Source organism: Rhinatrema bivittatum, chromosome 3, assembly GCF_901001135.1.
Source record: "Rhinatrema bivittatum chromosome 3, aRhiBiv1.1, whole genome shotgun sequence".
NCBI classification, from domain to species: Eukaryota; Metazoa; Chordata; class Amphibia; order Gymnophiona; family Rhinatrematidae; genus Rhinatrema; species Rhinatrema bivittatum.
In genome coordinates, this window is record NC_042617.1 from 71963534 (window position 1) to 71989171 (window position 25638).

Sequence of the window (25638 nt, forward strand, 5' to 3'; positions counted from 1 at the left end):
TAAAGAGACAGATAGCAAGAAATTTATTGTACCACTAGTGGGAAATTGTTTTTCTTTAAACATATTTTATAAATCAAGTTTGTAATGGCAGTTTAATTAGAGTAATTTTTGTTTTCCAAAATACCATCTATTGCAACTAGAGATTTGCAAAAAATGTGATGTAAATGCACAAGAAATTATGCGGGAAATCTAGTTCTACAAATTTACAGAAATGTTTGCTACAGACTATTATAGTGAAAATTTTTGGAATCCAGTAAAAGCAAGACTACTGTAGAATTTACAGTAGAAAATCACAGAAACAAGAAATAACATAATTTCACTAAAACTATTACAAACACAATTAGATGTTTTTTTAGTATGCTTGGGAATTTTTTCTGTAAAATAGAGACATTTGTAAAAAAAAAAAAAAAAAAAGCATGGATACAGAACTTGCAAAATATGTTTGTTATGCCTTGCCACTAAAAATGTGCACATTTCTAACTAGAACAGGATTCAGATCTGGCCCCAGGCTGTAATTCTTCAATATGGGGGAATACATAGTAACATAGAAAATGATGGCAGTTAAAGGCCAAAATATCCATCTAGTTGGCTTAGTAGAGATTCATCCAATTTACGGATACGCACACACAAAATCCCTTATGCTACCCAGCACTAACTTATTCCTCCCTCCCAGTTCTTTTACCTCTTTTCTCAACTCTTTTTTTTTCCCGCTTCTGTCCCAATCATGCTCAAAGTCTGCCAACATGATTTATTTATTTATTTATTTAAGGGTTTTTATATACCGCAGTACGTAAAGAAATACATCACCGCGGTTTACATTTAACAATAAATTAGCAACAGGCTTTACATTGACATTATTAATAGGTATTAAATAAACTAAATTCCATATAACAGTTTTGACGGAAAACAGGCTGAACAGACTGTAGACCATCCAATAAAGTATAACATACAATTAAAATATTGATGTAACTATTAAACCTTAACAAACCAACACCAAAACTAAATGATGCCCTCCACCTCTTCTGCTAGTAGGCTATTTCAGATGCAGGCATCCTCAACTTCATTTCTCACAAAGCCAACACTCCAATACAATCATTCCATTGTTGTTTGGAGTTGTAATTGCTGGTCCATGCAGGTCACCCTGATAGGTGCAAGCACAAACAGTCATGCCACTACTGTTATTGGCTTATCTGCCACTGTGCAGGTTAGCCAGTGTTCCATTACCATTCCCTGTCTCTAGCCATCCTCTGTGTTTACCCTACTGTCTTTTAATTTCTACCACCTCCTCCTCCAGAAAGGCATTCCAGGTATCGATCACTCTCTCCATGGAAAGATGATTCCTGACATTGTTTAAGTCTACATCTTTGGAGCTTCATATCATGATCTCTAGTTTTACAATTTTTTTGCCACTGAAATTGTAAAACTAGGGGTCATGGTATGAATACATTAATATCTTCCAAGTTGACATCTCCTGTCTACTGGGACTGGTCAGGCCTGTCTACATCGCTAAGGTGGTATAGTCATGCCCTGAAAGGGAAGGCCAGCACTTACTAGTCCTGAAAGGGAAGGCCAGCACTTACTAGCCAACAACTGGTTTTGAAGGTACACCTTTAAGGAGGCACTCTGGGGGCTAGTGACTGTTACTTGAGGTACCCAAGATGCTACTTGTAAATGGGGGAGCAGTCAAGACTGCTGAAGAGGGAGAGAAACTGCATTCTATTACATATTCCATATTGCAATATTGATGACGTTCTTCATAAAAATGAATCACATTTCATTGATCCTGTCTGTTTCTCTACAGACACACTCATCTGTAATACTTGGGGCCCTACTGAGTACTGGTTTTCTTTCCACTTATAACTGAATCTCTTTTCTTTTTTGACCTGGCAGTGTCCTCCTGCTCCTTTGGTTTTCCAGTGCAGTCGGAACCAATGCTAGGATCCGGAACTATGAACCTTTATTTGCTGCTATTAAGGATTTTTTTTCTCTATTTTATGCATCTTCCCCCATCCCCAGTGTACTTAGTCTGGTCATTACTGTGATGGTCCTGGGCTGGAGGCCATGCACCAGGGCTCCTTCCAGAAGCCTGCAGTCATGGATCCTGGATATGGCCACTAGGGTTCACCCTTGAGTGATTACCACAGCTCCCTTGACCACACCCTCCACCCCCACCTCAGTGTTTCTGCAGAATCCAGTCAACCCAGAGGTCCAACTTAGGGATCGAACTGGAGACCTGCCACATGGCGGTGCACAAAGTACTACCACTGAAGTATGGAATGGCCCATATCTGTGAATTTCTGTATGGGACCCTTCCATCAATGTAGGTTTTGCAGTAAAAGACTAGCACCAGTCCTCCAGGAAAAGTAAGGGACAGTGATAGATGTAGGATTTTGATGCCCCCCTAGGCACTGTTGCTGGTGTTGTCTTCCTTCCCTCCATTGTAAAGTTGGACAACAGGGAGTAGAAGGTCTATGTTTCTTCAGCAGGTTAGGGTTAGATTCTGCAGCAAATGTTTGAAAAAGCTAAAGCATACTGACAAACATTTCCATCTTTTAATTTACATGATAATTTACACCTTGCTTGTATCTGTATAATTTATTTTCTTTTTATTGGGAAAAGTTCTCAAATATCAGTACAGGAAGGAGATCTCAGAGATAGAGAGAGGACCGGGGATGGGGAGAAGAAAGAAAGAAGATGAGAAAGAAAGGGGACTGGTGTTGGGGGAGGAGAGAGAGAGATGACCAGAGATAGGGAAGGCATGGATGATTGTGGAAGGGGTAGATTAAGAATCTAGGATGGGAGAAAAGGAGGAAGTAGAAGGGATTGGGGGTGGTTTCCAGGATATGGAGAGAAGAGAGAGGTAGGTGTTGGAAATGTGGACCCTTGAGCCAAGATGAGGTCGACGTGACCACCAGGAGAGGATCCCTGTTGTCCTCGTCATCGGGAGGCGGTTCAGGCGAGAAGACCCAACTGGAGCTTCACCTATATCAGCCCTCGTTCCCCACAGATTGAGCCTTTGGGTACCGGGCCAGTAGGACTTAGGCAGGGTTCTCTCAAGGCATGGAACCAGGGGGAGAAGCTGAAGTGGCGTCGGACAAGCAGAAGTCAAGGCAAGGGACAGACAAGCGGAACCAGGAACAGGCCAGATGTCAGGGTGGGCAGTGAACAAGCGGAAACGGTGAAACAGACTGGAGGTCAGGGCAGGCGGAGGTCAAGCAGAGTCAGGTAACCAAGCAGAGGTCAGGCAGGCTGTGGTCAAGCAGAGTGAGGCAGGCAGGGTCAGAACCAGAAGATCAGTCTGAAGGGATGAGGAGCAAGGCAGGGGCTGGAGATGAAGAGCAGGAACGCTGGAACCAGGAACAGGAAGCAAGGTAGGAACACTGGGTCAAGGCAGGAATCAGGAACGCAGAACTCACACACTCAAGGCTGAGCTGGACTCAATCCTGAGGCAAAGTGCTAGTGGCAGGACGGGGTATATATACCCACCCCGTCTGATGTCATCTTCGCAGGCCGCAGGGAAATTTCCCACCGCAGGCCCTTTAAATTTACAGCAGTGGCGCGCGCACCTAGGGGAGCCGGATGCGGCACTCGGCATGGCAGCATGCAGGAGCGCCATGAGAGCAGGCTGCTGTAACAGTGGTTGGCATCAGCTGCGAGAGGCGGTGACGGAGGGGAACTGGAGTGGGTTGCCTGCCTGCTGAGGTAAGGTGCCCAGCCGCGATCTTACGCAGCCGGGGATCCTAACAGTAGGTAGGAAGGAAGGAGGTTCCAGGATCTGAAGGATAGAATCTGAGATCAAGGAAGAAATCTGAAACAAAATAGGGGACCGGGGACAACGAGGAGAGATTGGATGAGGGAATGCAAGGGGAGAGGGTTGTGCTCTACCCCTGCTCTCCCTTGCATTCCCTCATCCAATCTGGCATACAAATGCACCCCCTCTAGCACCAATCCCTTCCTGCTCACACATACATACACTGCACCTTCCCCATTCACCTCTGTCTCACACACACACATTCAACTTAACTGATCCTCTCTCCTCCTCTAGCCTCTCTGCTCACCTCCAGTGATCCCCGACTCAAATCTTCCTATTCTCCCCAAAATTATCCTCCTTTGCTCTGTCTGTTCCAGTCTTACTGCTGCCCACAACCCTGAATGACAAGAGGAGGAGGGCTGAATTAAGAAACAGAATAGCTCTTCTTGGCTCTGCTATATCCGCCTCAGGCTCACCCCCTTCTCTCCTGCTCCTTGCAGGTTGCCTGGGAAGGGAGGGGAGGGGCTGGATCAGGAAGCAGAAGGATTGTTGTTTGCTGAATGAGATTCAGTATAGCTAGAAGTCAACAAATCATAAGCCAGCCAGTTTTTTGACACCCTAGGCACAGGTCTAGGATGCCTATTGACAAATCCGGATCTGATAAGGAAGTACACTACCTGAAAGAGATATGGCAGACCCTTTAAACTTAGAGTATGTCCTGGGAGAGACTGGAAGGGGAAGCCCCAAGTTTTTTATTTGGAAAAAATCACTGTCTACCAGTGAACCGCCACTAGATGGCAAAAGAAATGGCTATCAACCCCCATGATATGTTACTCGATGGGAAGTTTCTATATGAAGTTTCATGATAGGAGTTTACGATAATGTTTCCTCTAAGAGGATGTGGGAATCCATCCTCTATAGGTAGGGTTATGAGTCTGTAAAAGCTGGGGAAGAGTTTGGTGTATTACTAATTTATTGTTTTTGTTGATTATATTTATCACTCCTTTATTGTTATAGTTTAATTCTGCCCTATCTTTCATCTTCCAAGTTTTACGCTCCCTGTTTTAATGTAACTTTTCATTTCTACCTAGATGTTAACTGGTTTCCCCCTGTTCCATTGTAAACCGGTACGATAAGACCTGGTCTTGAGTATCGGTATAGTAAAAGAAGTTAAATAAAATAAAATAAATAAATAAATGGAGACCCCAAGATGGATTAGGATGGAAAGGAGCTGCCAGCAAGGCAGGTGAGCCCGATGATTCCTCCTGTTAGGAAAGGGCCTACAAGGACTTCCCCCTCAACGAGAAAAGCCTGAAGCAGAAGAGGAGTTCCTCTCACAAGGAACCTCCAGGGTACTCAGCTTGGATTTACCCATAGACAATTTGGAGTAGAATTTAGCTTTACAGTGCATGGAGGAGCAAAGAAGAAGAGTCCTAATGAAGTGAATGGGAAAAATCCAGGCAAAGTCCTGAAGGACAAGTCTGAGGAGTGTTCAGAGTGGATGCAGAGCTGCTGAAGGTGATCAGGGAGGCCACTTGGGGTGTCATGTGTGAATACTGAGAAATTTAGACAACAGGGAGATTCTGAGTCATGAAATTCTTTGTTCGTAGGGAAGATGAGACTGTGTGTTACATTGGCCTATAGGAAAGAGAGTTGTTTAGCTTGGAAGAGAAGGGCCCATTCTAGTAACATAAAGGGATAACATTGTGATAGTTTGGTAGCCTTAAGAGAGCTCAGAATGGTCTCCTGGGCTGAGGCACCTGGTTAGAACTTGATAACTGAGCTTGGTTCTGAAATGGTATCTTGGCTGTAAAAGTCGGGGAACTCTGTTCAACAAAAGAACCTTTTCTGTCTTAAGAACATATAAGAATTACCATGCTGGGTCAAACCAAGGTCCACTGAGCCCAGCATCCTGTCTCCTACAGTGTCCAACCCTGACTGCAAGTACCTGGCAGATCCCATAAACTAGATCTAATTCCTGTTACTTACTCCCAGGGATATCAATAGCTTTCTTATGTCTACCTAGCTAATAATATGTAATGGACTTTTCCTCCTGGAGCTTGTACAAACCTCTTTTAAACTCAACTAGTCACCTTGATCACATCTTCTGGCAACAGATTCTGCAGCATATGGTGCGTTAGGTGAAAAAGTATTTCTACAGTAGAAGAGGACCGGAAGGCTCATATGTAAAGCAATCCTATGAGGCCCTGGGGGAGGACTCCAGAGGTCACAGAAAGCGAGCCAGGCTTCAAACTCCACAGCGTACACCTCAAACCTCCTTACTGTACTCTATCCGTTTACCTTGCTATACCTTATGGGGCGGATTTTAAAAGGCGCGCGAATAGCCTACTTTTGTTTGCGCTCCAGGCGCAAACAAAAGTACGCTGGATTTTAGTAGATACGCGCGGAGCCGCGCGTATCTGCTAAAATCCTGGATCGGTGCGCGCAAGGCTATGGATTTTGTATAGCCGGTGCGCACCGAGCCGCGCAGCCTACCCCCGTTCCCTCCAAGGCCGCTCCGAAATCGGAGCGGCCTCGGAGGGAACTTTCCTTTGCTCTCCCCTCACCTTCCCCTCCCTTCCCCTACCTAACCCACCCGCCCGGCTCTGTCTAAACCCCCCCCTTACCTTTGTCGGGGGATTTACGCCTCCCGGAGGGAGGCGTAAATCCCCGCACGCCAGCGGGCCTCCTGCGCGCCGGGCCGCGACCTGGGGGCGGGTACGGAGGGCGCGGCCACGCCCCCGGACCGCCCCGGGCCGTAGCCATGCCCCGTACCCGCCCCCAAAACGCTGCCGACACGCCCCCGAAACGCCGCGACGACCGGGCCCGTCCCCGACACGCCCCCCTCGGAGAACCCCGGGACTTACGCGAGTCCCGGGGCTCTGCGCGCGCCGGGAGGCCTATGTAAAATAGGCTTCCCGGCGCGCAGGGCCCTGCTCGCGTAAATCCGCCCGGTTTTGGGCGGATTTACGCGAGCAGGGCTCTGAAAATCCGCCCCTATCTGTTTACTAGACCTTATCTGTTTTTTTTTTGTAATTTGGTAATTGTGTTTGGTAAGAATAATTTGCTACAGATTTTATACAGAAGGAATTTAATTTAAAAAAGAGTCAGTAAGGAAGATATAAGTAAATTAATTATAGTGTTTTGAGGGTCATTGCCAGGCAAATATAAAATAAATCTATAGACTAAAAGTACTTTAGGTAACTTTTACATCCCTGCTCCCTTAGAAATTTTAACTTGATAAGTAATCAACAAAATTAGGATGCAGAAAGTACTCCAGCAGTGAGAGGGAGGCTTTCCAGTCTTTTGCACTGAGTGCCACATGTATGATTATCTCCCAACTGGAGAGAGGTTGTAAGTGTGCTCTAGGTGCAAAGAGCTCCTAGTCTTCAGAAAGCGAATCTGAAGCCAGAGGTTAGAGTGGCAGACCTAGAGGAGCAAAAGGAGGCAGAGAGGCATAAAGAGGAGACCTACAGGGAAGCAATCCTGTAACTAGGACCTGCCCTCAAGGTGATGTAGCATCCTCTCACACTGAGCATAGATCTCCAGAAGGGACGTTACAGTTGGTAATTCCATCATTAGGAAGGTTAATAGCTGGGTGGCTGGTAGATGTGAGGATCGCTTGCTAACTTTCCTAACTGGTGCAAAGATGGCATGCCTCATGCATGACATATATAGGATTTTAGATAATGCTGGTGAGGAGCTTACAGTCTGGGCACATGCGTGTAGCAGTGACATAGGAAAGTGCAGGAGGGAGGTCTGATAGCCAAAGGTAGGGTTTTAGGTAGAAAGCTGAAATCCAGGACTGCCAGGGTAGCATTCCCAGAAATTCTCCCCATTCCAGGTGCAGGACCCCAGAAGTAGACACAACTCCAGAGTATCAATGCATGGATGAGATGATGGCACAAGAAAGAGATTTTTAGGTTTTATTTGGAACTGGGCTTCATTTTGGGGAACAGGGTACCTTTTCCAAAAGGATGGGCTCCACCTTCACTAGAGTGGAACCAGGCTGCTGGCGCTAACCTTTAAAAAGAAGATAGTGCAGCTTTTAAACTAGATGATGGGGGAAAGCCAACAATTGCTCAAAAGCGCATGGTGTGGAATGATCCCCGATAGGCCAATGTGCCCCGATCATGTTCACTCTCAGCTATCTCTTATCCAAGCTGAAGAGCCTTAGCCTGGGTCCACTACACCATCTGCTTGACCCAATTTCTTTAATTTCAACCCTATCCTGAGAGATCTAGGCGTCATAGTGGATAACACATTGAAATCATTGGTTCTGTGTGCTGCGGCAGTCAAAAAAGCAAACAGAATGTTGGGAATTATTAGAAAGGGAATGGTGAATAAAACAGAAAATGTCATAATGCCTCTGTATCGCTCCATGGTGAGACCGCACCTTGAATACTGTGTACAGTTCTGGTCGCCGCATCTCAAAAAAGATATAATTGCGATGGAGAAGATACAGAGAAGGGTGACCAAAATGATATAGGGAATGGAACAGCTCCCCTATGAGGAAAGACTAAAAAGGTTAGGACTTTTCAGCTTGGAGAAGAGACAGCTGAGGGGGGATATGATAGAGGTGTTTAAAATCATGAGAGGTCTAGAACAGGTAGATGTGAATCGGTTATTTACGCTTTCGGATAATAGAAAGACTAGGGGGCACTCCATGAAGTTAGCATGTGGCCCATTTAAAACTAATCGGAGAAAGTTCTTTTTCACTTAATGCACAATTAAACTCTGGAATTTGTTGCCAGAAGATGTGGTTAGTGCAGTTAGTGTAGCTGTGTTTAAAAAAGGATTGGATAAGTTCTTGGAGGAGAAGTCCATTACCTGCTATTAATTAAGTTGACTTAGAAATTAGCCACTGCTATTACTAGCAATGGTTACATGGAATAGACTTAGTTTTTGGGTACTTGCCAGGGGCTTATGGCCTGGATTGGCCACTGTTGGAAACAGGATGCTGGGCTTGATGGACCCTTGGTCTGACCCAGTATGGCATGTTCTTATGTTCTTCTTATCAGTGCCAGACCCCCTCAACATTTAATGTGACCACTCTGCTACAGAGATTACACTCAACATAAAGAAAAGAAAGACTTACAAACAATCTGAAAATGAAGGTCATTGCAGAAACAGAGAAATGGCAAATCAGAGAGGAAGAGTCGTTTTATGGAGACTGATAGAGTTGTTTCCAGAAACTGCTTCTTCACATGAGACCTGAAGGCACAAAAAGCAAGCAAAACCAGTGCTTCCATTAGGAAAATTAGGTGGCTGCGTAGAGCACCAAAATTTTGGGGGCAGTAAAATACCATCAGCACAAGGCCCAGAAGGGGAGAGTCAATAGTAACAAAGAAAGGAGCACTGTGTTGGAGCTGCCGCCAATAGGTAAGTTGAGGGTAGGAGTACATGACCAAAGGTTCACCTAGTGCGCCAAATAATGTTGCACCAGCCCTGGTTGTAAGTGAACAAGTTTTGATTCAGGAATCAGCTGAGAAGGTGATGAAGGGAGTGTAAGAAAAGTTAACAGTGCTGAAGATTTTCTATGACATTAAGAAAAATGAATAGAAGTGCCTGGAATGATATGTAAAAAAAAAAAAAAAATCTAAGATATTGTAAGAAACACCTTGAAGTGCATTCAGTAGGGTGCTGCATAGATTTCATGGAGTTCAACAGAAATGTATCAGCCACTGAGTGTGCCATATGTAATATCTATTTTTTGTTTATTATGATTTATTACCCGCCTTCTTGAATAATTGTTCACCCAAAACAGGGTACAACAGTCTAATTCATTAAAAAATGAATTTTCAAAGGGGTTCTGCACATAAAAATAGCATATACTCATTTAAGTAGAATGTACTGTTGCGATCCCGGGTCGGCCCCGGGATCGCCGCTTACCTGACCGCGGCTCCGGCGTTAGCCCGTGTCCCCCAGGCCTCCGGGGACCCCCGCTGCCGCAGCCCCGACATCGGGCAGCCTCTCCCGGGCCTGCAGGGCCCTCTGCTGCCTCGTGTCCGCCTCGCCGGAGCAGCCGGCGTCCTTCGGCATCTGGCCCCGCCCCCTAGACGCGCGCGCGTCTCTGCCTATAATTTAAAGGGGCCAGCGCGGGAAATTCGAATGAGAGCCTCCGGTGACGTCAGACGCTGCAGGGCTACTTAAGCCCTGCAGTTGCTTCTCTCCAGTGCCTTGCAACGAGGTTCCCAGGTTCTCCTGTCTCAAGTTGCAGCATCCTGAGTTCTTCTGCTCCGCCTGGTTCCTGATCCCGGTTTGGCTGACGGTGTTTCTTGGCTCTTGACCTTGGACTGGCTTACGACGACTCTCTGGCTTCTGACCCTGGACCGGCTTACGTTGACTCTTCGGCTCCTGACCTCGGACTGGCTTACGGCGACCCATTGGCTCCTGACTCTGGACTGGCGAGCAACGACCCTCCGGCAATCAACCTTGGAATTCGTCCGACTCGGCCCCCGCGGGTCCTCCTAAGTCCCAGCGGCCGGGTTCCTACAGGCTCCTCCTGGGGGGACTCCGGCTTCCAGGGTGAATCTCCTAAGTCCCAGCGGCCGAACTCCTACGAGCTCCTCTCGGGGGAGGATCGGCTTCCAGGGCGAAGATCTTCCCACCATTGGACCAGCTCCGTCGTCTCCACTCTCCTCGCCAAAGCCCTTGGTCGCATAGGGCTTCCAGAGTTCATCCTTCGGCCAGTTCCGAGCCCGTCTTTGCCGCCTCCCGGTCGGGGCCACTGCTGCCACCACCTACAGCAACTTCTCCTCTGGTTCCGACCGGCCCAAGGGTCCACGAATCCTACATGTACATGCAGATATGCTATTTTATAAACATTGAGAGTGTGTATATTTTCAATTTCGTGCATATATTTTAACAGGGAAAAAAGGGGGCAGTTTTAGGTTATTCCAGGGAGGGGTGCATGCATGTATACATTAAGGAACTTATTTGTACAGTTTTACACCTGCTAATTGACTTACACTAGTGAAATTGGACTTATCTCTCTGGAGGTTTTGGGTGGGTAGTCTGGGTGAACGGGTGGAGGTTCAGGGTGAAATGATAAGATTTATTTACAGGCCGATACAGTAAGGTGTGGTAGAAAGAGGTGCGTTAGTGCCGGGTGCAGCCGCGTTTGCCGCACGCACAGTCTGGATCACATGCCGCTCGATACTGTATTTAAATGGCATGCAAATGCAAGCCGCGTCCAATGCGCATCCAACGCGCGTCCATGAAGCGCAATCCATTTTACTGTATAGGCGCTATACAGCGCCTATACAGTATCCTGGGTGCGTTGGTACCTGTCATTTCAAATGTCATTTCAAATGACAGGTACCAGGAAGTGGATACAGGAGAAGGGCTGACTGACCCCCTAACTCCCGGGACAAGACCAAAGTGAATCAGGCAAACTTTCCGCCAGCCCCCGCTCACCTGCCCTGGCCGCGTCCATGGGTGCCGAGCTCCCGCGCTGACAGCTCCGGAGCAGCCCCAGTCCTCTCTCCCCTCCTCCCGGGGACAGCTGGCGGCGAGAGCGGCTTCAGCAGCCCGGGGCGGATCGGGTGCTCCCCATGGCTCCCTATTCTCTAAAAGGTAATGAGTGCACGCCGTGATCTCTGACGTCGCACGCCGTGACCTGAGCGCCCGGCTGGACGTCCGAGGTCATGGCGTGCGCTCATTACCTTTTAGAGAATAGGAATCCTGGGAGCCATGGGGAGTGCCCGATCCGCCCCGGGCTGCTGAAGCCGCTCTCGCCACCGGCTGTCCCCGGGAAGAGGGGAAAGAGGACTGGGGCTGCTCCGGAGCTGTCAGCGCGGGAAATTGGCACCCATGGACGCGGCCAGGGCAGGTGAGCGGGGGCTGGTGGAAAGTTTGCCCGATTCACTTCGGTCTTGTCCCGGGGAGTGAGGAGGTCAGGCAGTGAAGTAGGGCTGGCTCGGGCTGCTCTGGAGCTGTCAGCGCGGGAGATGGACGCGGCAGGGCAGGTGAGCGGGGGCTGGTGGAAAGTTTGCCCGATTCACTTCGGTCTTGTTCCGGGGAGTGAGGAGGTCAGGCAGTGAAGCGGGGCTGGCTGGGGCTGCTCCGTGGCCCGTAAAATTTCATCTTGGCTTGCCTGATGCTCCACACTAATGCAGGGGTAGGGGTAGGCGGTAAATTAGCAGGTTAAATGCGTGGCAAAACTGCAGGTTAAAAAAGCGATAATCGGGGCGCGCGTTACTGTATGGGAGGGAATAGCTAATCCGATCGTTTACATCTCATATACATGCCGCAGGCGGAAAGGGTTACCCATTGATTTAAAGAGGCGGTAAGGATGGGTTAAAAAGGTTAGTGAATCGCGGGTTGGTCTAACGCGGCCAAATTGTGAGTAGAAAGCGGGTTAGAAGCAGGGTAACCGCGGCCGCAATTTACTGTATTGGCCTGTTAGTTTTGTTTACCGATATTCTGATACAATCACATTGGTTCACAACATTGAATAAATAATTCAGATTAAAACATACATAAATAACATAATAAAAATCATCAAATGTATATCATGTAAAAATAATATATATAAATCAAATTACATAAAATTCTAAATATAAACAAATAAAATAAAAATAAAAACTTCAATGTGACTATATCATATACAAATTATCATGCTCACTCTCCAAACCTCTGTTTAAACAACCATGTTTTTAAATTCTTCTTAAACATCTGAAAATTAGTCTCTAATCTCAGTTCCATTAGTAGCGCATTCCACAATTTGGGCCTGGCCAATGCTAAGGCTCTTTCTATCACTTTATTCAGATAGGCTAATCTAAGAGATGGAATAGTTAGGAGACCTTTGTCTAGATGTCTAGGTGTCCTGGAAATGGATGGGGTGAACTGGCAGAGACAGCAGCAAACTCGTGGTACCAAGTATGCACACAAGTATTTTCAAAACAGTATATTCACATACTTTATAATATATCTGCCTCCATGTATAAACCAGGATTATTACGTGCACATGTTATTTTTTTGAAAATTTTTATTTAACAAGCAATAGTATATTTCCAGATTAGGTAGAGAAAGTATACATTTTCCTGCACTGGAAATATTCACGCATGTACTTTCAGAGCAGAAATATATATTTTCTAAACTGTGCAGCTCCCACTGCACAATTTATAAAGTACTAGCATAAATCTCCACACGTTCCCTTATACATATAAATGCTGTAGCGCAGGCAGATAGGTTTGAAAGCTTGGCTCCCTGATGCTAACAGTTAAGTTTGGATACATAAAGGGGTAGATTTTTAAACATACACGCGCGTGTCCATGTGCGCGCGCTCCCCGCCGCACACACTTAGACGTGTGATTTTATGACATGTGCACACCAATTAAGGAGCAGACTGGGAGGGAATTTCCCTACCCCCTACCCTAACCTCTCTTCCCCTTCCCCTTCCCCTCTCCTCCCCAACCCCTAATTCCTACCTTTCTCCGTCTTTTTCTTTTATTTCACAACTTACTTCAGGGCCTGACCTGAAGTAAGTTGTGCACGCCGGCAGCCTGCCGGTGTGCAATCCCCCAGCACAGCGGCAAATAGCCACTGTACCGGCGCCTCAAGCCCCATCCCTCCCCGCCTCTTTTCTTCGGCCCAGCTCTTGTGCGAGATGGGGGGGGTGTTAAAATTTGGCTGAAAGTGAATAGAGATACAGGATTCATAGATATGTAAAGAGTGAAGCAGTATCAAGCAAACATTTGCTGTACTGAAAAGAGAAAACCATGATTTAACCTTGAATTTTATATTTTGCCTTGGAATTTTACACTTGAAATTAAGAACATAAGAACATAAGAAATTGCCATGAGGAAAAAAACCTCTCTCTCCAGCTCTGCCTGTTATTACACGGGAGGAGTTTCCTCCCTGCCTTAAAGCATCCTCTTCACTCAGCAGTCACACCTGGGCAGAGTTTGAGCTTAATCGGTAGCATTTCCTTTGTCATTGCATCAACTCCGACATTCGAACTGCGGTTTGAACTCACTTGACTCTTTCTAGCTTACATATTTTTCACATGAGAAAAGGCAGGCGGAGTTTTCTAGCACCTCTTATCTTGCAGTTTAGACTCGAGTTGTAGGCACCATCCAGAATGACAGCGTATTCCCTTTCTTCTCCGATGCTATAGTTTGAGTGAGACATGCTGTGACAGCAGCACTGTCTTTGTGAAAGAAAGCCGTACTTTCTTTTCCAATTGCTTTCTTTTCAAATCTTTGCTCTTTCCAAATAGATTTTAGTCTCTGTTTTAGCCTGCTTTCCAAAGGGAGGGAGGCTCATGCGATCGCCATGTAAGCGTATGTGTGTTTATCCCCCTAACCCCCTCCCCCCCCCCTAATAACTTTCCCGTTCTATGTACCTGCATTACCTTAAACCTAACTGGCCACATTTTAAATTATGTCTAGTTAGGTATAAATATCCATCCTCTTGTGCCCGGATAACCTGCTACTTATCCTGCCAAAGACAGGCGTTAATTTCGGCCGGCACTGGGGAAGTGTACAGAAAAGCAGAAAAAGCTGCTTTTCTGTACACCCTCCGACTTAATATCATAGCGATATTAAGTCGGAGGCCCCAAAAATAAAAAAAATTAAAAATCTGCCCGCAGCCTGCGGGTTGGAAGATGGATGCCCAATTATGCCAGCATCCGTTTTCCGAACCCGTGGTTGTTAGCGGATTCGAGAACTGACGCCAGTAAAATTGAGTGTCGGCTGTCAAACCCACTGACAGCCGCCGCTTCTGTCAAAAAGGAGGCGCTAGGGACGCGCTAGTATCCCTAGCATCTCCTTTTACCGCAGGCCCTCATTTGCATGCCTCGGTTTAGTGAATCGTGCGCCCAGGAGAGTGGCCTGGGTGCATGCTGAGAGAGCGGGCACTTGCCAGCTCTCCCGTGCGTTTTTCTGTATCGGCCTGTAAGCTGGGTATGTAGTCCCAAATGCACATAAACTAATTTGATTATCTTCAGGGGCTGCTCTGGCTAGCACTCCTCCCATACACAACTCTCTGTTCTCAAGAGAACATAAGAACATAAGAAAATGCCATACTGGGTCAGACCAAGGGTCCATCAAGCCCAGCATCCTGTTTCCAACAGTGGCCAATCCAGGCCATAAGTCCTCTTTCCTCCTCATACTCCTCCCCCTCCCCAGTCCTTGCACCTTCTCATACTCCTCCCCATCCCCAGTCCTTGCACCTTCTCAAAAGAGTGGATTCCTTTTGTGGGGGGAAGCTCTCTGTTATACTTGAACTTGGTTTGTGGGCCCTTGGGTCATGGAGAGAGCTGACTCCACCCACAGGAAGGAGCCCTGTGGGAACTCTCCACGACAGGTGGGGTCTCAGCAGTGATGGACACAGGAGTCAGAGAAATATTTATTATACAGCAAAGAGAAACCCAAGGAGAGCATTTGTAAACTCAGTCCTTGAGTAGGAAGACCTGAGATGGATTCTCTGGTAGTGGTCCGCAGAGCGGGGTAGGCCAGAGGTAGATGTTGCCAGCAGGCACAAGACAGCGTAGATCCGGTAGTGGTCCACAGTGTGGGGTAACCCGAGGATCCGCAAAGCAAGAGAGAAGCAGAGTTGTAGATCAAGTCTAGTACTCACTCCGTAGAGTTGCTGTAGAGATATCGTTGTAACAGCAGCGGAGACCCGGAGCAGGAACACCGAAAGGTCGTCCGTAGAAAAGCGAGAGGTACTCACTAAGCTGGTGAAGGTGAGACTCGTAGAGAAGGCTCTCCGAGGAGCAGATAGCCCTGAGTGCAGCAGGGCCCCCGAGGAGCGGGTACCTGAGTCACTCAGTCTGGAATGCAGGAACAACGAGGTGAAGCGTCTCTGAGAGAGGAATTGAGCAAGATGGAATTCTTGCTAACTCATTGGTAGGAAGGTCCGGTAGGCTTAAGTACACGTTGGCAATGACGTCATGTAGAGAGGATGCCCCCGATTTTCCCGCCATGACGTGGATAAGACAGAGGCAGGCGTGCGCGCGTGTGCCCTACGTTACACCAGATTCAAGATGGCGACCGGGATTGCCCACGCCGTCCCGGGGACACCAGGGAGGTCAGTGTGCAGAGGCAGTGGTGGCCATCTTTGCCAGAATCGGAGCTACAGGGAAAAATGAGGTGAGCAGCAAAGGTCGCAGCCTTCTGCGACCAACAGGCGCAACAATACCCCCTTCTTAGAAACATAGAAATGACTGCAGAAGACCAAATGGCCCATCCAGTCTGCCCAGCAAGCTTTCACACTTTTTTTTTTATCTCTCATACTTATCTGTTACTCTTGGCCTTTAGTAACCTTTTGGTTCTATTTCCCTTTCACCCCCACCATTAATGTAACCTTTGGTTCTATTTCCCTTCCACTCCCACCATTAATATAGAGAGCAGTGCTGGAACTGCTTCTAAGTGAAGTATCTAGCTTAATTGATTAGGGGTAGTAACCGCCGCAATAAGAAGTTACTCCCACGCATATTTGTTTACCCAGCCTGTGCAATTCAGTACTTGTTGGTTGTTCTCTGAATATAAATCCATTTTTCTTCATTCCCCAGCTATTCTGGACATGTATTGAAAGTGAAGTATCAGGCTTAATTGATTCGGAGTATTAACAGTCGTAACAAGCAAGCTACACCCATGCTTATTTGTTTACCCAGACTGTAATTCAGTCCTTGTTGGTTGTTGTCTGAATATAAAATCATCTTTTCTTCATTCCCCCTGCCGTTGAAGCAGAGAGCTACACTGGATATGGATATGCATTGAAAGTGACGTATCAGGCTTGTTTGGTTTGGGGTAGTAACCGCTGTAACAAGCAAGCTACTCCCCACTTTTTTTGTGAATGCAAATCCTTTTTCCACATGTCCTCTTGCCGTTGAAGCATAGAGCAATGTTGGAGTCGCATTAACCGTGTGTATGTTTATTGAATAAGGGTATTATCTCCCGGTAGTAGCTGTCTTTCCCGCAAGTCACCCTCTCTTCATTCACATCCTCTAGACTTTATGGATCCACAGTGTTTATCCCATGCCCCTTTGAAGTCCTTCACAGTTTTGGTCTTCACCACTTCCTCCGGAAGGGCGTTCCAGGCATCCACCACCCTCTCCGTGAAGAAATACTTTCTGACATTGGTTCTGAGTCTTCCTCCTTGGAGCTTCAAATTGTGACCCCTGGTTCTGCTGATTTTTTTTCCAACGGAAAAGGTTTGTCGTTGTCTTTGGATCATTAAAACCTTTCAAGTATCTGAAGGTCTGTATCATATCACCCCTGTTCCTCCTTTCCTCCAGGGTATATATATTTAGATTAGGTGGTGGAGGCAAATTTACGGGAGAAGAAGCCATTCGATGAAGACCATACACCTTTTTGGTCACCCTTCTCTGTACCGCCTCCATCCTGTCTCTGTCCCTTCGGAGATATGGTCTCCAGAACTGAGCACAGTACTCCAGGTGAGGCCTCACCAAGGACCTGTACAAGGGGATAATCACTTCCCTTTTCTTACTCGATATTCCTCTCTCTATGCAGCCCAGAATTCTTCTGGCTTTAGGTATCACCTTGTCACATTGTTTCGCCGACTTCAGATCGTTAGACACTATCACCCCAAGGTTTCTCTCCTGCTCCGTGCACATCAGCCTGTCTCCCCCCATCAAATACATTTCTTTTGGATTTCCACTCCCCATATGCATGACTCTGCACTTCTTGGCATGGAATCTCAGCTGCCATATCTTCGACCACTCTTCCAGCTTCCTTAAATCCCGTCTCATTCTCTCCACTGCTTCCAGCGTGTCCACTCTGTTGCAGATCTTATATCATCCCCAAATAGACAAACCTTACCTTCTATCCCATCCGCGATGTCGCTCACAAAGATATTGAACAGGACCAGTTCCAACACCGATCCTTGCGGCACTTCGCTTAACACTGCTCTCTCTTCAGAGTAAGTTCCATTTACCATCACACATTGTCTTCTGTCCTTCAACCAGTTTGATATCCAGGCCACCACCTTGGCACTCACTCCCAAGCTTCTTGTTTTATTCACTAGCCTCCTGTGCGGGACCGTATGAAAAGCTTTGCTAAAATCCAAGTAGATGAGATCGAGCGCTCTTCCTTGATCCAATTCCTTAGTCACCCAATCAAAAAAGTCTATCAGATTCGTCTGACAGGACCTTCCCTTGGTGAAACCATGCTGCCTCTGGTCCAGCAATTCTGTTGCTTGTAGATGGAGTCACTGCTGAAGGAAAGAATAGTGAACTAATACTTTTCCCACCACCAAGGTGAGGCTAACCGGCCTGTAGTTTCCAGCCTCCTCTCTGCTCCCACTCTTGTGAAGTGGGACCACTGCCGCTCTTCTCTAATCACTCGGCACCACTCCTGTTTCCAGGGATCTATTGAACAGGTCACTCAGCGGAGCCGCCAGCAAATCTCTGAGCTCTTTCAGGCCCCATGGCTTTGTCCACTTTCAGTTTTCCTAGTTCTTCCCATACATTCTCTTCCGTAAATGGAGTTTCATCCATTCCACTCCCCTCCAGTTTCTTGTTAACTAGCGTCGGTCCTTCTCCGGGGTCTTCTTTAGTGAACACCGTTGTTATATAGTTTTTAGTGAAAAACTATGTAACAAACCTGCCATACCAAAACTAATTCCCAGAAATCAAACAGCAACAACCCGACTTAGAAAAGGCAACACTGAAAATATTACACCAGCCTTAAAACAGTATTGCTATTCTTCCCAGCAGGGAAAAGTATTGGCCTAGTAGTTAAAGCAATGGGCTAAGAATCAGGGAAACCACTTGCTCTACTGGTACACCTTGCAATCTTGAACAAGTTGCTTATCTCCTATTGCCTCAGTATATTTTCAAAACTTTGCATGTGTAAGAACTAGCATATACACTCGTAAGTAGCTTGTACTCACATATTCCATATTTTTATAAAAGTCGAAAATTTGCGTGTATTTTCACTTTTGCACACACATACACGTATAAAAAAGGGTGGTTGAGAGGAGTTCTGAAGTAGCAAAAACAGTTACATCCGTAAGTTACTATTTTAAAAGATGCACGCATACATTTCCTAACCTACTCCTGTATTTTTACATTTGCTAATTATCTGGCATAAGTGATATTAAATGTGTTTATTGTGTAGTACTGACTGGATGGTAGGTCTGGGTGAACTGAGGGAAGTTCAGGCTGAAGAACCAGGAAGGTCTTGATGACCTGGAGGACTGGGTGAACTGCTGGACTAATTGGTAAACTGGTTAATTTCATTTTAAAATTGGCCAACTTACAGGATCATTCATCAAAATGCGTTAGGGCATTAATGCCCACTATAATGCATGCGTTATTTTTCGCATCGCGCGATATATATGCAACTTCCAAAAATTTAGTCAAAGGGGAGGCATTTGGGCGGAGTTTATGAAAATGAGGGATGTTTATCATTGCATGTGATAGCATATTACACGTTATCACACATTTTAATGCTGGAAATAACTACACCTTTTTTCCTGGCATTAAGCTGTGCAATATGCCCAAGACGGAATTTGCGATAAATATCGCAAATCCCATTTCAGGGTAGAGAGTATAGAGAGAGAGAGAAGGAGGGAGGGAGAGGGAGAACCACTGGAGTGGCTCACACATTTGTCATTTATTTATATCACTATAGGAGGGTCATCTAGTAACTCAAGGTGAGGTTTTGGTGGTGGTGTAGGGTGCATCAAGCTAGGGCGAGAGAACATTGTAGAAATTTCATCTTTGTGCATCTTTCTTCATTCCAAATCAGATCAAATTTTCAATGATGTGTACTGTGCTGTTCATACGTCTGACTGTGCATGTAAAACTGCCCCCCAAACCCTAATATGGGAACCTTATAAAGAGTCTCTCTCTTTCTCTCTCTTCCCCCCCCCCCCCACCCCATATAAATGCCTGTCTGGGCAGAATAAAAATATCACAGGTGCAATACATTTAACACACTTTACAGTAAAATACCTATGTGAAGCACACATTGCAGTAACTCGCACATCCCTTTTTATCGCGGGCGTTATTAATATGAAATTTATAGCATTTTGATGAATCTAGGGATTAAACACATAAATTGGGACTTATGCAAGTAAATCCTACTTTACTTTCTTGTATATATTTTTTAAATAGGTAGGAAAAGTACTGGGGTTTGCAACATTTGAGGATAAGAAGATTCCTAAGGCCACTTGGACCCTTTAAATGATGTATGTTAGCATCCTAAAACTCCCAGGGAAAATTAGCTATAATGCCAAACTTGTAGCTAACTCTCCAAAAAATAACATGGCTTGTAAATTTTCAGGCAAATCGGGGAATTTTATCTGCATTAGATTAGATTATAAGCAAGTTTAGGTGTGCACGGACCTGTCTGCTACAGGACACTTCCAATTGCCCTCCCACCTTACTTGCGAGCCTAAATTAGGAAAAGACAACGTGTATTCTCCTCAGAAAAATACTTTTATTTATCAGATTTGGCAGGGTTCAGCATTTAGAAAATAACAACAATTCCTGTCTCTAACATCTTGGCCACTAAGCATCAGTTTTCCCTAAAGAAAGTTCTGTATCATGGATAATTTCACACATGCCATAAACCTTAGCCTGCTTATTAAATTAATACTTATGATTAACTTATTTACCCCTGATTACAACTTCAGGCAATACCTCTGTTCACCTCTGAAGCAGGCTTTGGCTGGAGAGCTGGAGAATGTGGGCAGGGGAGAGGCTTGCTTCCTGGGCTTGGTACTGTCAGAGCAGTCAGGTGGTTCTGGAAGGAGACTTGCTTCTGGCTTCGGTACTACCTGGGTTATCTGGGCTTGCTCTCGCCCCATACCATCAGACTCTGTATCACTCTCTGCCTCTAGCAAGGTGTCTCCTCTGCCTGGTCTCCTGCCCCGGTCTCTTGGCCACACCTAGTCTTCTTTCTCCTCGATAGCAGGGGGTGCTGGTCTGCTTCAGGCTCCCCTTTCATTTTTTCAGGAGTCCCTTCTCTGGTATCAGGGTTTTTTCTCAGGATTCAATCTCTGGATTTTCTCCCAGGGTTTGTTCTCTTTTTCCCTTCTTCTTTGCCCCCCTGTTTTATACTTCCCAGTTGATGAATATGCATAATCTCATGCACAACCATGTGGTGGATGGAGGGTCTTTTGCCGCATTGCAGGTCTTTTCTCCCCCCCCCCCCACCCATTACTTTGGGGGGCTCCTGACATGTTGCAGGTCTTCTTCCCCCTCCCCATGTCTGTATGCCAAGCTGTCTGCCAGTGTCAGCATTTTTCTCTGTCTCTGACTGCCCCCCCCCAAGACTGGAGGTCTTTCTGACCTTTGCTTGCTTGGCCAGTCCATGAGTCCTGCTTATGATCTTAAGTCATATTGTCTCTCTGTCTGTTTTTTTATTTAGACAGACATTTGCAAACAGGCACATCTTGATAAGGTATCCTTCAGTGTATCAGACAAGGCCTCTTGTTTCCACTGAGACAATGTTATTTAAGGTTCACCTGGGCAAAAGTTCTTTCTCTCACTGTGACAGTGTCTGGGGCTTGTCAGCACACTGTCCTGTACACTTCTTTGGCTGCTATTATTCATTTTTGGTGATTCACTGGTAAAACATGAGATATCTTCCTACAAGATTAGCTAGTAATGAGCCGATTTGCTTGTTATAATTAGTGTGCTTTATTAACTCTTTGGAATACATGGAAAAATATGATAAAATCCCCATTATCTGGCACTATCTGAAATGCTCAGGTAACCGTTATCTCACCCAGGAACTCAGTGGGGAAAAATGACAGGAGAGGAGAGGTTGGATTAGAGAGGAGAGTGGTTTTGCTCTGCTGTGCTCTGTGCTCTGTCCATGCCAGTATTACCCCATTCCCCTCCTGTTTCCCGCACCTGTTGCCTGGAGCAGGAATCAGAGGGCTATCAGATAATTGGGATGTTTGTTTAACTGGCACCTCCTGTTCCCCATGCATGTTGGATAACAGGGATTTTACTGTACTTCTACAGTTATTTTTAAGGATCCAATTTAAAATATGCCCCTCTCCCTCCCTCTCTAATTTTTCTATAGTCTACCAAAAGCATTATGAGGAATATGAGTTTCTGGTGGTCGAACATTGTGGTAGAAGAGGGTCTAGAGCCACTAAAGAGACACAAGATGGTAGCTTGGCAGCTCCAGTCTCAAGTGAGATGGACCCGGATGAGAAAGTTACTATACAATAGAAATTAAATTTAAGGTTTATTTTAAGGGCAAAACTTAAAAGGAACTTGGGGGAACAAAATTATTCTAAAAATAAAGGTAAAATCTGAGACAACAAAAGCAGAAAATACCTTCTGAATGTGGATTCTATTTTTTACAACTTTTTTGTATTTACCTTTGCAAATATAATTGAGGATTCATTATATAGGAGGTAGCTGCATACTGGGTTCCTCTAGTAGTATTCTAAAAGTTTTGCAATAGTTGGTATTTCTTCAGTCCATGTGCAGGAAACAAGAGTCCTACCAATCTGCACTGAAAATATTACAATTAATTTGGCACCCAAGATACTGAGTTTTTGACTTGTAGAGAAAGAACTAGTATTGCACCAATTCACAAGCTTTTTGCATGTGTACAACAGATTTATAAGGGAGATCTATTTGAACCGGCAGCTTCTGGTTACATGCCTGCTTCGCTCCACCCTGTGCAACAGTAATCCAAAGCCTTGGAGGGAGAATTCAGCTTTTATTCATTCCTTTGTTATCTCACACCAATTATTTACACTTTCCTATCATTAATGTCCCAGGTTTCCTGTGGCATGGTTAGAAAATTGTGTGGCACAGATTTTGAGATTCTGTTGTATATTTATATGAGGCAGGCACTTCTTAATATGCACCAAAGAGCCAGTTCTTATTTTTAAAAAAAATTGGAACATGCTTTTTAGATATTTTCCTTTAAAAATATATTTTTACAGTTGTTGTGTGCTCTTTATTCCATTATCACTGGAGGGAACTGGAGGGAAGGCATCTCCAGCTCAATTCTTTCTCCCTTTCTCTGTTTCTACTGGTCATTTCCTGTTTCTTTCTCCCCACCTAACCCTTTTCCAGCTCTCTCTTATACCTCCCTCCACTCATACCTTGCCTCTTCTCCTCCCGGAGGTACCCCCTTTTCTTCTCACCTGCCTCCGCTCCCCAGTCTGTCCTTTTCTCTCTCCATCCATCTCTCCTCCTCTTCCTCAGTATCTCCGCTCTTTGCTCCTTCCCACAATTGCCCCTCTCTCTTACTGACTCTTATCTCTTCTTCCTACGGCCTTCCCTCCCTTTCAGTTTTTCTCCCTACCTGCTGCCACAGCGACGTAGGGCTCTGGTTCCCTGGGAGCCACAACAGTGCTAGTTGCAGGACGGAGACAGGTGCAGTAACCGCAATAGGGAGGCGGGATAACCTTAAGCAGGGAGTGTAAGTCTTGTACAGTGGCAGCAGCTATGTGCAGAGGGAGGAAGAGGGTAAGCTGAAGCAGCAGAAAAGAGATAACAGCTGCTGAAAAAGAAGTAGACAGCAGTTTTCCTGAGCAATGGCTGCACTGAGCCAGCGGAGAAGTTTGCCACAATTCTGCATTAAATGGAAAGTTTCTGCCAAATCCCAGTATACTGGGGCCCTGACTAGCATATATCACTTCACCTCTAGCTAGCAAGATGAATGATTTGCTTTCTTAAAAAGCAGCATGGGTGTGGTCCTAGATTCATTTGTATCTATATTAAACACTTGTTAGGGATTATTTCCAAGGCATGTTCTGTGAAGAATTAGATCCATTGTGACGGCGTGACTACTGGAATTTGGTAGAAGACTCCAACCATAACACACATGGCACCTTGTTATATCCTCCCTCCATCCCTTACCCTGTACAAGAAAACCTAACTGTTCCCAGTTCATTTTTTTTGATCTGGATCTGCAGTCATTTGATGCAGACCAGGTCACTGAACATACCCAATTAGCCTTGGGCCAGACTTCAGATATGGTCCCAATCACATTTCCAAGTGAAGCCGAGGTTGAAAACTTGAGCTATTTTATAAATAATAAGAGGTGCATTTTATGAAGGGGATGCACTGTCATTACTGGGCAGTAGGATCTGTTCTTACAACTCCCAGAGCTTTAAACATAACCCCGTGTTGAGCAAAGGGAATCTTAGGATTAGATTTTGTATAGCATGTGTTTTATTATAATCATTTCAATATTACTGTATATACCTTAAATAGGTAATCGATGGCTATTAGAGCCATTTATTACAGAGAAAATAATTATGTGCTCTTGTGTGGATTCATTATTTTTATAGATTCAGTTGGTGGGTTTCAAATTCAAAGCTTAGAGGAATTTCTACCATAAAATACCTACACTTTTACAAAAAAATATATATCCTTTTTTTTCCTCTTCTCTTCTCAGAAAACCAAAAGAGATGTAAATAATTTTGATCAAGATTTTACCCGGGAAGAGCCAGTATTAACGCCGGTGGATGACACAATCGTAAAGCAAATCAATCAGGATGAATTTAAAGGGTTCTCATATTTTGGAGAAGAGCCACTGCCCTAAGGACAGCAATGGGTGTCAGATGAACGATGCTGAAAAAAAAAAAAAAAAAAAAGTGGTCCTAAGAAGATCATCATGTTATTCAAGGGAGCAAGAACTCCTTCTCTGACCTTGAGCCTCCACCCCTCCTATCTTAACTATTTATTGATCTATTTTTCTCCTTTAATTTGATGATCTGAGAGCACGTGTAATTTCTTTCTTCTGAAAACAATGCAGACGCATTTTGTCTTAGCAACTGCGGAGGTAACACACTGCTGCATTTAGGGGGTCTTTGGGTGAAGGGGGGGAGGTGTTTTTTTAGGTTCTACCATTCCGTTACATGCCCGCATCACCCAACAGAGACCCCGTTAACTTAAGTCTTTTTCATAACACGGCACAAAAAGCCAAGCTGTTGAGGCAAAAGGCTGTGAATATTGTCTCGTTCTTGTGCTTATATATCTGCCATATCCTCACAGATAGAGTGGAGAAGGTTAAGATGTTGGAGGTTTTTTTCTGCATGTTGTACATAGTTTGAACAGGAGGAGGAGGAAGCCCTACTGTGCGCAGTTCTGCGTGACCTGCGCTACCTGCACCTGGGAGCTGATGTTCCCGATAAAGCACCCTGCACTGTATACATGGTTGCCTCCGCTTGTGAGTTGTGGTATGCAAGTGTAATGTTAACACAGCTCTAAAAAGAGGCCACCGCTTAAAAGAAAATCAATGATAAAAAAAATAGCATTATGATTATTTATTATTCATTTTTAATAAAAGCCATTTAATATTTTATAGGCAGATTTTAAAGGGCTAAAATTTAAGAGGAAACTGACTTTATAAACCATGTACTTCCTAGCTTTAATTGGTCTGTTTGTTTGATCTAATCTATAGACAGATACAGTACTTTTTACTGAGAGATGCAGCACTCGTGTTGCTTTCTGACAGAAAGCATAAAAAAAACATCAGTGCCAACAAAATTGCATTGTGCTGGTCATAGTGGCATTTTTTTCTTTTCCTCACTTTGACATTTTAATTACACTCCATAGTTGTGTGCATTTTCCACTGCAGTGTGTTACTTTTGCACAGTCTTCTAAACACCACAGCACCACTGTCTCTTACATGAAATATGAAAACTGTACTAAGCAAACAAAATAAGGATAAATCCTGCATTTGGTGAATGTGCATTAGAAGACTGAAGATCAATTGTTCAAAACTGACATTATTAGAAGATGTAAATTCATTTTGTGTGTGTACTCATCAATGGGTAACTCATAAGGACAATATTATTAATGTGAAGTTACCCACTGTAGATATGCTAACAGTGTTATGTACTTTTATTTCCAGGAGTACCCCGTGTTTGTGTGTGTAAGTATTGTTGAGGTCATTTTATGATATATTTTACTGGACTGGTTA

General features: G+C 45.2%; 1 protein-coding gene across 1 annotated transcript in view; it reads left to right on the forward strand.

Annotated features, from left to right (window-relative positions):
* PRKCE (protein kinase C epsilon) overlaps window positions 1–24334 on the forward strand; it is a 1012677-nt gene extending 988343 nt beyond the window's left edge. Inside the window, 1 exon segment of the mRNA XM_029593349.1 lies at window positions 24109–24334. Coding sequence (XP_029449209.1) covers window positions 24109–24255 — 147 coding nt within the window. The 3' untranslated portion in view covers window positions 24256–24334.
* Window positions 24335–25638: the final 1304 nt, after the last annotated feature.